This window comes from Tympanuchus pallidicinctus, unplaced genomic scaffold, assembly GCF_026119805.1.
Source record: "Tympanuchus pallidicinctus isolate F22 unplaced genomic scaffold, pur_lepc_1.0 scaffold13, whole genome shotgun sequence".
NCBI classification, from domain to species: Eukaryota; Metazoa; Chordata; class Aves; order Galliformes; family Phasianidae; genus Tympanuchus; species Tympanuchus pallidicinctus.
In genome coordinates this window covers 17703272-17717684 of record NW_026294648.1, presented here as the reverse complement: position 1 = coordinate 17717684, position 14413 = coordinate 17703272, and the positions used below count along the sequence as shown (strand labels likewise).

Here is a 14413-nt window from a genome sequence, read left to right as displayed (position 1 = left end):
TGAGAGCACTCACACCCACATAAGAATGGGTTCCAGGGGCTGCAAAACTGCTGCATTATACCCGAGCAATCAGGCTTGCCCTGAAAGCAGGAAAATGCCCACAAGCCATAAAAGGCCAAAGCTGACTGCTGCTCACAAGTTGCCATTAGTTTTAGGAAGGATGGGGGAAAGTTGGCAATACTCGAATCAGAAGGGAAAGGCACAGCCCAGCCTGCTCCTCCAAGGGGCCCCCGGCTGCCAGCCCAGCACACAGCCTGCTCACTCTTGGTGGGCTCTGCACCCCAACCCCCCCAGCCCCTACATCCACCCTTACATTCTCACTGATGCACAGCGCTGGCTGACGCCTTCGGCCTCCCTTTGCAATATACCCAGATCATCTCTCATCTCATCCAAAAAAAAAAGGAAAAATGGAGGAAAAATGGAGGAAAAATGGAGGAAAAATGGAGGAAAAATGCCCCTTTGACCACGAGGGGTAGGAAACATCTGCACCTCCAGCGCTTTCAGCTGAAATCCACGCTCGCCTTTTACGGTCGCTGCAGCACCGTGACCCCTCGGAGGACCTCGGAGGTTTGCAGGCTGCAGGGAGGCTGTTACATGAGATATTCAGGAAGTTATTTGAGTCGCCTGGATAAAAGCCCGTGGCAGCTGGGCGTGCTGCAGAAGCGAGACAGAGCCCGCTGCATCAGCCACCAGCCCAAGGAATAACATTAGTTCCAGCCTCACAATGAGCTGTTTACTGGCCTTGGCTGCCTGTGGGAACGGCCAAGAAGAGCGGAGGAAAAGGACAGACAAACACAATGCGAGCGGGACGCGCTAGATGGGAGGCTGGGCTTTAAACTCGCCCTCAGGATTTCAACCCTATGGAACTGGAGAGGGCTGAAAGAGAAATAAAAGGGCACTGGCTGCTCCGCAGCACAAACAGGCCGAGACAAATCAGCCATCTGCTGCACTGCTGCTGCCTGGAGATCCCCGGTCCTGGCTGGAGGGCTGATAGTGAAGGTAAGAGATAAAGCACAGCCTTAGGCAGTGGTTCTGCTGGAAGGCAGCTCCGAGGAGAGCTGAACGACGAGAAGGCGATGCTTTCCCTGCAGAAAGCAGCGCTTGTTGCTGTGTCCCCGTGTTTTTGAGAGCCTACAGGTTTTCCAGCCAGAACCTGGGGCTCTGAGAGCAATCTATTGGGGAACCACATTCCGGAAGGCTCCGGGCAACCTCTTTGAGAAGTTTTCCCCGACCGAAAACAACAAGGCTTCCTAAATCCCTTTAGAAAGATTTTTCCTTTCCGCCTGGGGCTGCCTCGCAGCTTCCCGCTGCTTTCCCCGCTCCCACCACCCCCTCCTCATCGGAAGCACCGAGGAGGTGAAGCCGCTCTCCGAGGCGCGTCCCCCCCGGCGCGGGGCCCTGCGGGCTGTGCCGGTCCCCCCCCCCTCTCCACCGGGCGATGCTCAGCGAGGGGCAGCCCGAGGGGGGCGCGGGGCGGGGCGGGCTGTGCCTGCTATACCGCGGCCCTGCCCAATGGAAAGCTTTTCCTATAGAGACCCCCAAGAGCTCCCGCTGCCCGCAGACCCCCGCGCAGACGTCGGGCCCGTCCTTCCCGAGACGCGATGGCCGCAGCCTCCAGCAGTTCTGTTTCCTCTCCGAACAAAGGGAGGCTGAGAGCTGCCGGGCGCTCCGGATTTTAATGATGAACGGCGAAGTTTTAGCAGCGAGAGCGCGCAGCCCTCCCGCGTGGGAATAGCTGGGCGCTGGCTGCAGCGCACGGAGGGGATCCATGGGGAACGGCAGCGAGGAACGGGTCCGAACCCGGTAAGTGCTCGGCACAAAGCCTTCCTATCCCCATCGCAGCACCGAGAAATGATCGGGGCCTTTTCTGAACTCTGCCAGCTCAGACAAAGCCGGGCACGAAGCTCGCAGGCGGCGCTGAGCGGTGCGTTTCAATGTGGAATAGCCGTGTTTTGTCGGATGGATCTTCCTCCGAGAGCCGTGCTGTGATTTGAGCGGAAGAAATGAATGTTTCTGTCCGTTTCTGACCTGTTGGGGAGGAGTGGAGGAGCTCCGTGTCCCAACTGCTGCTGGGGAAGCTGTCCTCAGTCACAGCGTAATTGCCATCGTGTCACTGCAGTTGACGCGTTGAGGGCTTTTCCTTCCCCCCGGCGTTTGGTGCAGATTTGTGAATCTGCCATTCCGAGGGTTCTGTTTCAATGCTTGAAGTCAGGGTTGTATGAACGCTTGAATATGAGCTGAAGAAAGGGCTGTGTATAAAGGTGGCTTCCAGCTTGCAGTGATACACGTGCTGTGAGACCTGGTTCCTATAGGCTATATTAAAAAGTAGGAAATGAGTTGCATTTCTTATACTGCAAAAGTGCAGCGTTTTATTTCTCACTCTGGCTTCCATTTATGGCTCAAATTGACTCCTTTTAAACTCGGTGGCAAAATTCCACAGGAAAAAAGAAATCGAGCACAGCTCTGAGCGGATAAAAATACCTCTGCCAGGAGTGAAATGAATGCTCAGTAGCATGCTTACAACAACCTAAAGATACAGCCGTTTGGAAGCAATAGGACTTAGAGTATGAAGAAGGGTTTGCAAGGATTGTTTTGTTGTTTGTTTTAAATGAGAGCCCTTAATCTGTCTTTAAGAGGGGACAATTGTGTGCTGCAGCACTGCTCTCCTGTCCGAGCAGGATGGTAAAACCCACGCGATGGGAAGTGCAAAGTTCACATGTTGGTGATAAGGATATTCCCCCCCCCCATAGCACTTTTTCATCTTCTTTCCCTTACTGAAAGCCAAAATAAAACTGGCAGGAAGCTAACCTTGCTATTTCAGGGGGTTCAAAGCCTATTCAATTCGAAAGACACTCCTGAAAACATGGGAGGGAGGAAGGGTGGGGGAAGCTGAGCTGCATTTCATTTTAATCCTTTGAGACTGAAAATGAGACTCCTGCCTGGCTGGGGTTAGGGCAGCTGATAGAAATCAGCCATTAGATTCTGGAGAGAGGAAGTTGCTCTCTACAGCTTGAAGCTTTCTTTAAGTTGTGGATCTGCTCTCTCCAGCTCCTGAAAGGAGGTTGTGTCGAAGTGGGATCAGCCTCTGCTCCCAGGTAACAGCTAGAGGGCGAAAGGGAATGGCCTCAAGTTGCAATGTGGAGGGACAGGTTGGGTGTGAGGAAGAACTGCTTCTCAGAAAGAGTGGTGTTGCACTGGCACAGGCTGCCCAGGGAATGGTGGAGTTACTGGCCCTGGAAGCATTTAAAGAAAGGGAAGGTGTAGTACTTAGGGACGTAGTTTAGTGGGCAGTATTGGTGGTAAGGAGGCAGTTGGAATAGATGATCTTAGAGGTCTTATCCAACCTTAATAATTGTATGATTCTATGAGCTGTACTTGGACACAGACAAACAGAACCAATGCCTGAATGCTGTTATCCACTCACTTGCACTGCAGAGTGTTGCAGTGAGACAGCAAATGGAAAGAACTGTGCCTTCCATTAACTGCAGCGAGGCCCTACAGCAGGGGAGGGTGCACTCCCTGCTGTAAGATGGTTACCCTCCTTCTGCCTGTAGCCTCACATGGGAGCAGGAATTAAGGCAGTTTCAGCCAAAGCTTCATCCAGCTCCCAGGGAAAGGGAGCAGCAAAGGAGGGTACAATCATAGACCATCTCGAGTGGGAAGGGAACCATAAAGACCATGGAGTCCAACCCCATGGCTTTGGGTAGGAAAGGTGTAAGATTTCCTGAGTCAATGGACTAGGTTCTCAGTGATCATGTTCACTGTATGCTGATATTTCTAATGCATCTGTACAGGCTGCAGCTAGCTTTGGCCCAAGCTGTATCACTGGACCTCCATTCACTGCTGTCTGAGTGCTGCTGGCCAGTCGTATGTGGATAACTGGTCTCAGTCTCATGGCCCAGGGTCACGAGCAAGACACCAGTGAGCCACCCCATCCACGGGGCTGGGGCTTGAGGACAGCTCTGGAGCTCACATCCAGCCCTCAGGAGGTCTTTCCAGGTCAAATGCACGCACAGACTCTGCTCCTTCCCACATTGCACCTCCTCCATAAATAAGGACCTGATTTAGTCTCAGGGAAGGGGAGCCCGTTGTACAAAAGGCAAATTCTCTCCTTGAAAAGAGGATCTCTGTATTCCCAAGAACAGACAGTGGCTCTGCAAGGTTTCCTCTAATGCGCCATCTTCTGAGCTCGGTCCCACAAGAGGTGGTAAAGATGCACGCAGCCTCAGAGCCAAATTAGCCTGAGTTGACCCTCACTGCAAGGAAAGTTTCGGAATCATCTGTAACAGTTTGGCTTGGTTTTGTAGAAAACGTGGTCTCTTGATCTTAGCAAGTGAAATTGAAAGGCACTGACTGGTCCCTAAGCCTTGAGCAACATAGCAGCGCAGCAGATTGCTCTCTGTGCATCACACGCTTCCACATCACCTTATGCACCTACTAGCCAAATATGAAGCCCTTCTTTTTAGCTGGTATCACGTTTATTTCCACACACAGGTGCAGCATGTTGCTCCATTGCTCTGCACTGTGGTACAGCTGCACACGGTGCTGCCTCACTCTGCACACCAAGGGGTGGCTCAGTGTGAGCTGCTGAGAAGGGCAGTCGGATGGAGCAGATGAAGCTGCAGCCGCCCACTCCCGCCTTCAGAATGGAGCCTCAAACCATCCTTCACACCCCAAATAATGCAATTAGAGAGAACAAAGCCCTGTTTGATGTACCCCATCCAGTACATGAATGTGGAGCACAAATCCTCACACTAGAGCCATGCACAGGTTGCCTCCTGCCCTGCTAATTCCCATGGATGCAGACCTGCAAGGAAATCAGCTGCTCTTGCACTCAGGTTGAGCTTGCAAAAGCTGAAACAGGCATCTGTGCTGCAGTGCTGGCAGCTGGATGAGCCACATTGATGCTAATGCACGCAAAGGAAAAAAAAAAGAGCCCATGTTTTTTGGATAAACAGAGGTGAACGTTCAACAGTGCTTTGAGCAAAGGGAGTGCGGAGGAAGCAGTGCAGAGCAAGACAGTGGGCATGGCACGGGGTGAAAGGAGGGCTTCATGCTGCAGGGCCAGGGAGGACAGCTGGGAGCACTGCAAGTGGTGTCCAAAGGCAAAGAAAGGAAGCTGTGGGGCTGGGTGCTGACTGGAAGGCATTCTGGAAGCGTAAGCAACTAAACGGAGTCCTGTTGTTGGATTCAGGGAAACAGGACTCTTATTTTTTTTCCCTTAACCACGCTTTGTAAATAAACAGGGCTGCATCAAAGGCACAGCCACCTCCAGCACCACCTTCTGCTTCTGAGTGAAAACAACCTGTGAATCTCCAAGAGTTGACCCAGAGGGCAATGCAGCTTCTCATCAAGGTTTTCCTCTTATCAAAGCCTCTTTACCACGCTCTCCATTGCACCTAGCAATTCTATTAAAGCATGAGCCTCTTGCTAAGGGGAGATCAAGAGTCCAAAGAGCAGCATTCCTACAGTCCTCCATCATCAGCCTAAGGTTTCCTTGCGAGCAAAACTGTTCCTCTTACAAGAGTAAAACAACGCAGACTTTGCTGAGAAGCGTGGGGTGAATCCCACCATTTCTGGGCTGTGGGCCAGGCCCTCGGAAGGCCACGGCACTGCAAGGGTTAAACGGGTGATGTAAATGAAGACAGACATTCTCAGTGAAAACAAAAAGAGAGTCATGCCCCGAGGATCAGCGTCTGGATACGGGGTAAGGCAGTTCACCCTGCTCTGCAGAAGGATACATTTTAATTAGCTCAACACAAAACAGATACAGCACAGAGAAGTGACCACGAGCAGGAAATGCTTTGTAGGTCTCAAAGGACAGTGAGGAGACAACGGCGGTGCTGAGCAATTAAAAGAAGAGAAAAAAGAGGGAAAAAGGAAAGTGCCGTGAGGATGAGGTCCAATAGGCTCCAGTTTCCACCTCCCAGCTCCATCTCTGGGAGGAGTAAAACTGGGGTCCTCCTGGGGAATGGGGAGGGCTGGGGCTGCCTGCTGGTGGGAGGAGGGAGCCACAGAAGTGGGAAACACCATGCTGGCACTGCAGAGCTCTGCCTGTCTTCTGCTGAAGAGGAGTGGGAAAGCGGATGGAGAAAGCCAGTGGACTGAAAGGATCCCAGTGTGGGAGGTGTCACTGAGCCAACAGCGAGTGCTGGGAAATGGGGTAACGCTGCCATTGAAGACCCTGGCACTGTGAGTGTCAGAGCCATGAATAAGAGCCTTGCTGCCCACATTCTGTGCTAATCATCAAACATCATCCTCTTTTCACCCAGCACAACTGAGGCATTTGCTCTGACAGATTAACCCAGGGAAGAATGGCCCTTGGAAGCTACAGAAGCCTACCGACCTGTAGTTCACACTTCAATCTAATTCTTTCCTACAGTTGCCAGACACAACAAAAGAAACGAAAGCATTTCTGCCTTCCTCACTTCGCGCATGCAGCAGCGCGGTGCTTACAGACAGCTTCTGCTTCCCATTGCCAAACCCAACCTTCCTCCTGCTCCCACCTTAGCACGGGGTACATCAGACTACCAGAGGTGCTGGGGAGGATGGAGAGTTCAAAGCAGCCCTGCAGGCTGCTCAGCTCAGAAACCAGACCTGAACGTGGTGCCCCATCACCGAGCAGATGGTGCTGCAGTGGGGTCTGCCAGTGGCACCTGTCACATCACAGCATGCCATGAGCCCACACCGAGGGGAACAAGGGGATGGAGCCTCACAAAGACAGCAAATAGATTCCCCAGAAACTCCTTCCAGTTAACGCTCACAGAGTTCTCCTCACGTGCAAAGCTAACCAGCAAAGCTTCTGCTGAAAGGAGGCAGGACTGAGAAGCCAGGATCCTGCTGTGGTTACAGATATTGCAGGCAGCAGAGCAGTTTGAGCTCAGCGCGAGACAGCACTGCTGCGTTTCACTGCTGCTTCACTTGCTTTGAATTCACTTGTTGTAGTTTTCAAACTAATATTTGTACGCCTTCAGAGCTAACCATTTTGGTGGCATGATTGCCCAGTAGTGTTGCTATAGAATTAGCACAAATGATGGCCTCTGCAGCTAGAAAACGGCTGTTTCTATCCATATATTTCACACTTAACACAGTTGTGGTGTATCTTACCCCCCTACAGTACCTATAAATGGACTGGAATAAGTTCTATGGCCTTATGGCTGGGTGGACATCAGGACTGGATGGTGTTGCAGGTCACCAACCTCAGTGATTACACAGACTTAACCAAACCATCCCATACAGTGACTGTACCACCCAGATAAAGGGGATATAAATTCTCTGATGAATGTGGTTCTTTTCAAGGGAAGGCATAAAGCATGTGTGGAACACTTATTTCCAAGGTGAGAGGCTGAGCTGGTATCAAAACACAGCAAGTGCTGCCACGATCTAGAGGGATTTCTAGACAAAACAAGAAGGTCCTTCAGGTTGGAAACGTTTCCACTTACTGTGACAAAACGGCTCTTCAGTGCTCAGCTATGGATATGAGAGCACACGGGGTGCCCAACATCTTCCACAGATCAGTGTTGCCTCTGGTATCTCCTATTAAAACCACAGAGGAGAAAACATGGAGATCCAAAAAGTCAGTCCCAAATTTCACACTGCAGTTTTGCTGACCTCTGTTTGACAGAAGCATGCAGAATGAGACTAGTGTGAAAGGAGAAGGAATGGCCTTAATGGAACTATAAGTAGGGTTTTACAAAGTTTACCTGAAGGTATTTGCTGTACAAAACAACAAACAAACCTAAAAGAACGAAAGCAGTGGTTGCTCAGAATCCTGCTGATGCTTTGAAGACTTCTTGGTGTGCAAGGGGGCAGAAACAAAAGAACCCCAAATAGGATAGGATAGCTGTGTGCCAAGGGAAGGAAGGCATAGGTCTCCTTTGTTTTTAGTATGCAAAAGGCAGGGATTCTGCAGCAGAAGGCAGATGTGAGCAAACCCTGAACCCCACTTTGTATGAGAATAAGGGGGTTATGCGACAGACAGCTGCTCTGGGTTTGCTGTATCATCCTCTCTACAAGAAGAAATATTGATAACATCCCCACGTGAGCCAGGCTGTGCATTCCGTGATGGTGCCACTCCTGACAGCTTGACACAGCCCTTCCCTCACCCACAGAGCCCATTGTAGGCACAGCAATTAAAGCTTTGAGCTGACTGAACGACGCACTGGAAGAGCCTTTAACACCACCAGTTCTCCCAGCAAAGCAGCAGTAGTGAATGTGATGCACATGAAGAGCATCCTGTTGCTTTAATCCTTGGTGAAAAGGAAGCAGAGCGTCTTACATCCAGAAAACCAAACCTGTGGAGCGATGCTGCAGAATATAAAGCACATGGCTCAGTCTGAAAGCAGCTTGTCAGCTTGTTTAAACCCTGCAGGGATAGGTAGGTAAACAACACACGCTTATATTTCCAAGACCATAACCTGGCTGGACAATTGCTGGCAGGCAGTTCTTATACAGCAGAGAAGCTGTATTTGTCCCTGTGGTCGTCTCATGCAGAGCAAGGAAAAATAACCAGCTGATGGAGCTCCTTTTCTCCTGTGCTCTAAGCATCTGGGTCAGGCTGCTGGCAGGGACCGCATAGGCCAGCAGTGAAGGTAAGGATTTCAAAGCTGTCTTTTAAACCTGCTGCACCCAGCTGTGCTTTGAGGAGCAGCCAAAATCCCGCAGTGTGTGCACAGAATGCAAAGCAGAGCTTCCACCCAACCCCAGCACAGCCCTGTGCAGGCACCCAGCGAGCCTCAAACCTCTCTCAGACCTGCAGCCCAGCACACCTGGGTTCTGCACACAGCAGGAGAAGAGGTGCCATAGAGGTTACACTTCAGCAAACTTGCTCTTGATGGAGATAACACACTGCCTCTTTCATTACTGGACGAGTTATTTAATGTGTTAAGCTGAGGTTGGAACTAAGAGGCACAAGTATTCCTGTTGGAGCTAATGTTTGCTCTTGAATACAGCTAAGTTCTTGCCAAGGAGCATTTCAACTGCTAGGTGAGACTCTGCTTGTTTAGATTACCATGCATTAAAAAAAATAATAATAAAAAAAGTGCACTGTTGAAATGTTACTGCCCTTCTCATAGCAATTTTAAGTGTTTGTTTTCTTAAGTCATTTCACAATGATGTTCATTTCGCCATAAGTTAGGAGGAAAAAGGCTGAGATGAGTGCAGAAGCCCTTAGGGCCTCAGATCACGCTGCTCCCCTGCACAGCCCACTCCTGCTGTCAGTCCACGCATGCATGAAGGAAAGCCTCACTGTGGGCTTTTATCTCATTTCATCTCATTTCTCACTGTCACACAATCAGCTGCGATCAGATAAAGGCACATCTACCCCTGATTTGAGTATCTGCTAAGGCAGGATATTGTTATCGCCGCAAACACGTAACACAAAATGCACAAGAAAGGAGGGAAGGTTTGCTGAATTTGAGGTGTGTACCAATGCCATCTATGGAAACAACAGTTCAGGGAGCTCGAGGTATGCACAGCAAGCGCAGCAGGACAGCAGCACAGCACAGAGCAGCAGGCAAGAAACCTCCCATGCAATAGACCTAGGTCATTTTATGGGACACCAAAAAGCTTGAAGCCGCTCAAAGCCATCTGATGAGTGAAATCAAGGGATCCTCCCTTCCTGGCTTCACACCCCACTTGTCTCTGGGCAGGATGCTGCTCATAGCACACAGCGAGCCCTGCGCTGCCAGGCTGTGAGCACAGCCAGTCCGTGCTGCATCCCTCCACAGCTGGCAGTTCAGCAGCTGGCTCACTGACAGCACGCAGGAACTATTGTTAGCATGAGTTTGGTAGGAGAAACATATGGAAAACATTTGATTTTGATCTGTTTGCATCTTCAATGGTCTCAATTCCATGCTTTCTCCCTCCGTTTGTTTGTTTACACCGTTGCCATTCCAACCTTTAACACCAGCCTGCTCAGTTATGTGTTTGCTGTTGTAACACGTTATCAATCACTTTCTGGAACAGGTCCTACAGTTCACAATGGTTTCATCTCCAAGTTACTCAATAGCTGCAGTTACTAAGACGTTTCCTAGATTACAAATTACAAAAGGGTGACAAACTGTTTTGGATTCAGTTTGCTGTGTTTAACAAGTCAAAGGTCCCCACCCTGGTTACCCAGCTTCACACCACCAAGGCATTCCCCCATCCCAGCCCACAAGCCCTTCTCATGCTGGTTAATGAGATTTCCCCATTGCTTCTGCTCACAGGCCTCCGACACTTGGCATTGTCCCAGGAGGATAACACCAAGATGGTTCAGAAAGCTCTTACTTCCAACAAATAACATGCTAATTTCAACTGCACACTTCCCCAGAGCTGACTGAATTGGGATAGAGTCCTACAGGAGTGCAGCTCATGGGATTTCCCAGATTTCAAGTTCAGAGAGGTGACAAGGAAGAGAAACAAAATGAAGTTGTCAGTGCAGCTTAGAGAGGAGTCCTTTTTGCAAAGCATTTTGTGCTTTAAAACAAAATCCTTTTAGTAAATAATGTCACTTTTGCAGAAAATTTGCAGAATGGAAACCCCAGCATTTTCCCAAGGAGCAAGCATCGCCTCGCCTTGGAAAGTGCTCTGTGCAAAATGTTTCTGAAGTGCAACATTTCAGTTCTGCGCTTCGAAATACCTGCACAAAACGCTCCTACTTTCAGGTAGAAAAAAGGCAAAAGAGCACTTTGTCAGTCCAGGTTCTTAATGTTTTTTCATTTAAAGAAGTTGCAAAACCATAGAAACTTCATTCCTGCACAGTTTGGAGTAAGCACTAACATTTTCAGCTCCTTTCTTCTCTTGTCACACGCTTAGGTGAGCAGTGGCCTGGGTGTAGAATCAAACAGCAGCCTGAATATTGCAGCCCATGATGTCTCTCCTAACACAGTGGGTCAAATCCATCTCAGATTTTGAGGAAAAGCCTTTCCAGGTGGAACATTGGAGTTGGTTGTCACTCTCCTTCCAACAGGAAGACAGGGGAGCAAAGCAAAACCAAGTGCAGAAACTGCTGTGTCCAGCTTTGATAAGTTCCAGTAATAGTGGAATTCATAACAATTTATAAAGATTGGCTGTAAACTGATCACTGGTCCTGTATGAACGATTGGAAAGGAAAGCGCAAATACTCTCTAGCACAGACAGGCAGGGTGACAATAGATGGCAAAACTGACGGCTTTTATTTCTCTCCCCTTTTAGGATGAAAGGATGCACAATGAGGACATGGTAGCAAGGATTCAAGCAACCTTCCTGGAATGCGTTTCATCAGGAAGAAAAGAGGTGACTGCCTTATTTTATGGATGGCACTGAAGTAGACTTTGACACTCTTCGGAAGCACACCACAGACTTGGCATGGGAAACCACAGCAACAACCATACCTGTTTGACAGATGATTCCTTTAAGTACAACTTGTATGGAGCCGTGTACAGCGTGGTCTTCATCCTTGGTCTGATCACTAACTGCGCTTCCCTCTTTGTTTTCTGCTGCCGGATGAAGATGCGGAGCGAAACAGCCATCTTCATGACAAACCTGGCGGTTTCAGATCTGCTGTTTGTGTTCACTTTGCCTTTTAAAATCTTTTATAACTTCAACAGGCATTGGCCTTTTGGAGATAGCCTGTGCAAGATATCTGGGACGGCGTTTCTCACCAACATCTATGGGAGCATGCTGTTCCTCACCTGCATCAGCGTTGACCGCTTCCTTGCGATCGTCTATCCGTTCCGATCCCGTACCATTAGGACCAGAAGAAATTCAGCCATAGTCTGTGCTGGTGTTTGGATACTGGTCCTCAGCGGTGGAATCTCAGCCTCGTTGTTCTCCACAACCAATGTTTCCAACACCAGCACCACCTGTTTCGAAGGCTTTTCCAAAAGTATCTGGAAAACCTACTTGTCTAAGATCACTATATTTATTGAGGTGGTGGGGTTCATCATTCCTTTGCTACTCAACCTCACTTGCTCTTCCTTAGTTCTCAGGACTCTCCGGAAACCTGCCACCTTGTCTCAGATCGGGACAAACAAAGAGAAAGTATTGAAGATGATCATTGTGCACGTGGCCATTTTTGTCGTGTGCTTCGTGCCTTATAACTCCATACTCTTCCTGTACGCTCTCGTGCGGTCCCAGGCGATAGCAAACTGCTCCTTGGAGAGGTTTGCACGGACCATGTACCCAATTACATTGTGCATTGCAACCATGAACTGCTGCTTTGACCCGTTCATCTATTACTTCACATCAGAATCCTTCCAGAAGTCTTTCAACATAAAGACCCAGATAAAAATGGACTCTCTTTTCAAGACTGAGACCCCTCTAACAAAGACTGCTCTACCAGCACAGCAGGATGAAATAAGTGACCAGGCCATTACAAACGGAGGAGATCCAACCTCTGAATCTCACTTCTAGTGCCACGCTGACACGCGCCTTATCCCCCATTACCATTAGATTAACGCCAGGTGTGAAACAGTTCTTTGAGAGCACATGGGTTCTCGCACACTGCTAGTGAATAAAAGTCACTGGGGAATAACTGCACAGGTAGGTAAGTTCCTGTGGTGGGATGGTCCCACCGAATGCGATAGCTGAACACAAAATATAAAAGCCCTGATGGCACTCGTTAGAGAGAATGGCTGAGTGACAATGTATGTACCAGCAAAGGAGGGAACAGAACAGGTTCCTTAATCAGAATATGCAGAACATGCCAACATTTGGCATTTCTTCTCCCCAGTGGTTGACATGGGACCAGTTGGGAAATACCAAGTTTAATTTTTCTTAGAGATATCTGCCAGTATTTCACGCCTTCTGGAAACGCATCATCGTATGTTAACTCAGTAACTTCACACAATATGTATGTTTGCTTAAAAAGGTATAATAAAGGCTTTGGGCTTTTCCTTATTTCACTGCAAGAGTATATGCATCCCAGCTTTACTAGATACAGCCACGTTAAGTTTACTGTGTGGAAAGGTTTGGAGCGTACGTAATTCTTTTGAAAGTAGGTAGATCAGTTGCTTGATGATATAAAAAAAAGCTAAAAGGTAATTAATGATGCGGTTTCAAAGTGAGTTTCATTCTGTAAGACTAAACTGTCTCTTAATTTATTTGTAACTCTCCCTAGAGATGTCACTTAGGAGCACATTACTGCTCTGTTACCTGGGCTTTTGTGTCCCAGGAGATTATGAGACTGTTTCTGGTAAGCCAGCTGAAGGAAAGGGCCTGGAACCCCACAGCTCTCACCAGCCCAAGCCTCTCCAACGTGAGAGGCTCCTCCACACTGTGAGGCTGAAGAACCCTGGAGTGCCGCCCTTGTGAAAAAGCATTTGGATACAGACAATTGGTGTCAGAGCATCCAATTAACAGAGGACATCCAATTAACAGACGATCTTGTCAGTAATTGCCTGTTGGATTTTTGCTGTACATTCAACTAATTAAACTAAAAGATCTCAAAGTAACTCCAGAAGAAGTTCAACAAGTTGGCCACACTCTTCTCCTCATTACCACAATGTTTCCTTGTTTTGCAATTAATTTATTACATATCCTGCATTTCCTTTTATAGAAATAGATTATATAAATATATGTGGAAAATTAACTGCCTGTACACGTTGTTGTTTTACGAGATGATTCATTTCTCCAGCTGCTGTTTCAAGCTATCCTGACCTAAATAGGCCAATTCATACCACCTAAACATTAAGAATGAAGTTATTACCTCTTAGATCTGTAAAACCTACATTTTCCACAGTGTAGCATCAAGCTACTTCTCAGGATACAACAGAAAAGAAAAAAAAAAAAAAGGCAAAATAATAAATGAATGGGTGTTTTCTATGTAGCCATTTATCTTCACTCTGATCAAAGCTGATGAGATACTGAGCTACAGCAGCATTACGACTGCTTACAAGCAATCCATTTTCTGGCACACTAAAAGAAAAATGTTTTGCTTTGACAGGAATATTAATTTAGCAATGCATTGACTTCAAATGAAAAATATCCCATTGTCCACCAAGGCCAAGGTGGGCCCTAGAGGTCACTGCTCCAGCACTCGCAGGGCTGTCACTTACCTACTGCTCCTTACAGGAGGGCAAGACCCCAGTGTCTGACTTGAACATTAGCTTTGTTCTCACCTTCCTCCTCCTGGAGATCAGTGTTCCTCTCTAACCCCACAAACACGCCCCTGTAATTCGGCACATCTTGTGCCAAGAGAGCTGCCACGCTCCTTTCTCTCCATCCCATCCCATGCAGTCCGTACTGTTCATTTAAAACGCTTTAAGAATTGCATTTCCTTTGGCTGAGGAACCCGTCTCAGCACTTTGCATGACATGTAGCTATTTCAGAGAAGATGCTACCATAATTTGTGTCCGAAATGCCAAGCGAGACAAGAGGCTGCAATGGAGACACAGTTGTCCATGCCCAGCTCACAGCGCTGCCAGCACACTGCCCTGCCATTAACCACCAG

General features: G+C 48.5%; 1 protein-coding gene across 2 annotated transcripts; it reads left to right on the top strand.

Annotated features, from left to right (window-relative positions):
* Positions 1-624: 624 nt before the first annotated feature.
* LPAR4 (lysophosphatidic acid receptor 4) lies at positions 625-13552 on the top strand. Of its 2 annotated transcripts, none has more exons than XM_052673075.1 (2): positions 625-999; positions 11176-13552. In XM_052673075.1, exon 2 carries the CDS (start codon positions 11329-11331, stop codon positions 12373-12375), a length of 1047 nt encoding a protein of 348 aa, XP_052529035.1. In that variant the 5' UTR covers positions 625-999; positions 11176-11328; the 3' UTR covers positions 12376-13552. The 2 variants fall into 2 exon arrangements, with proteins under 2 accessions (XP_052529035.1, XP_052529036.1); XM_052673076.1 differs by lacking the exon at positions 625-999 and adding an exon at positions 1516-1803.
* Positions 13553-14413: the final 861 nt, after the last annotated feature.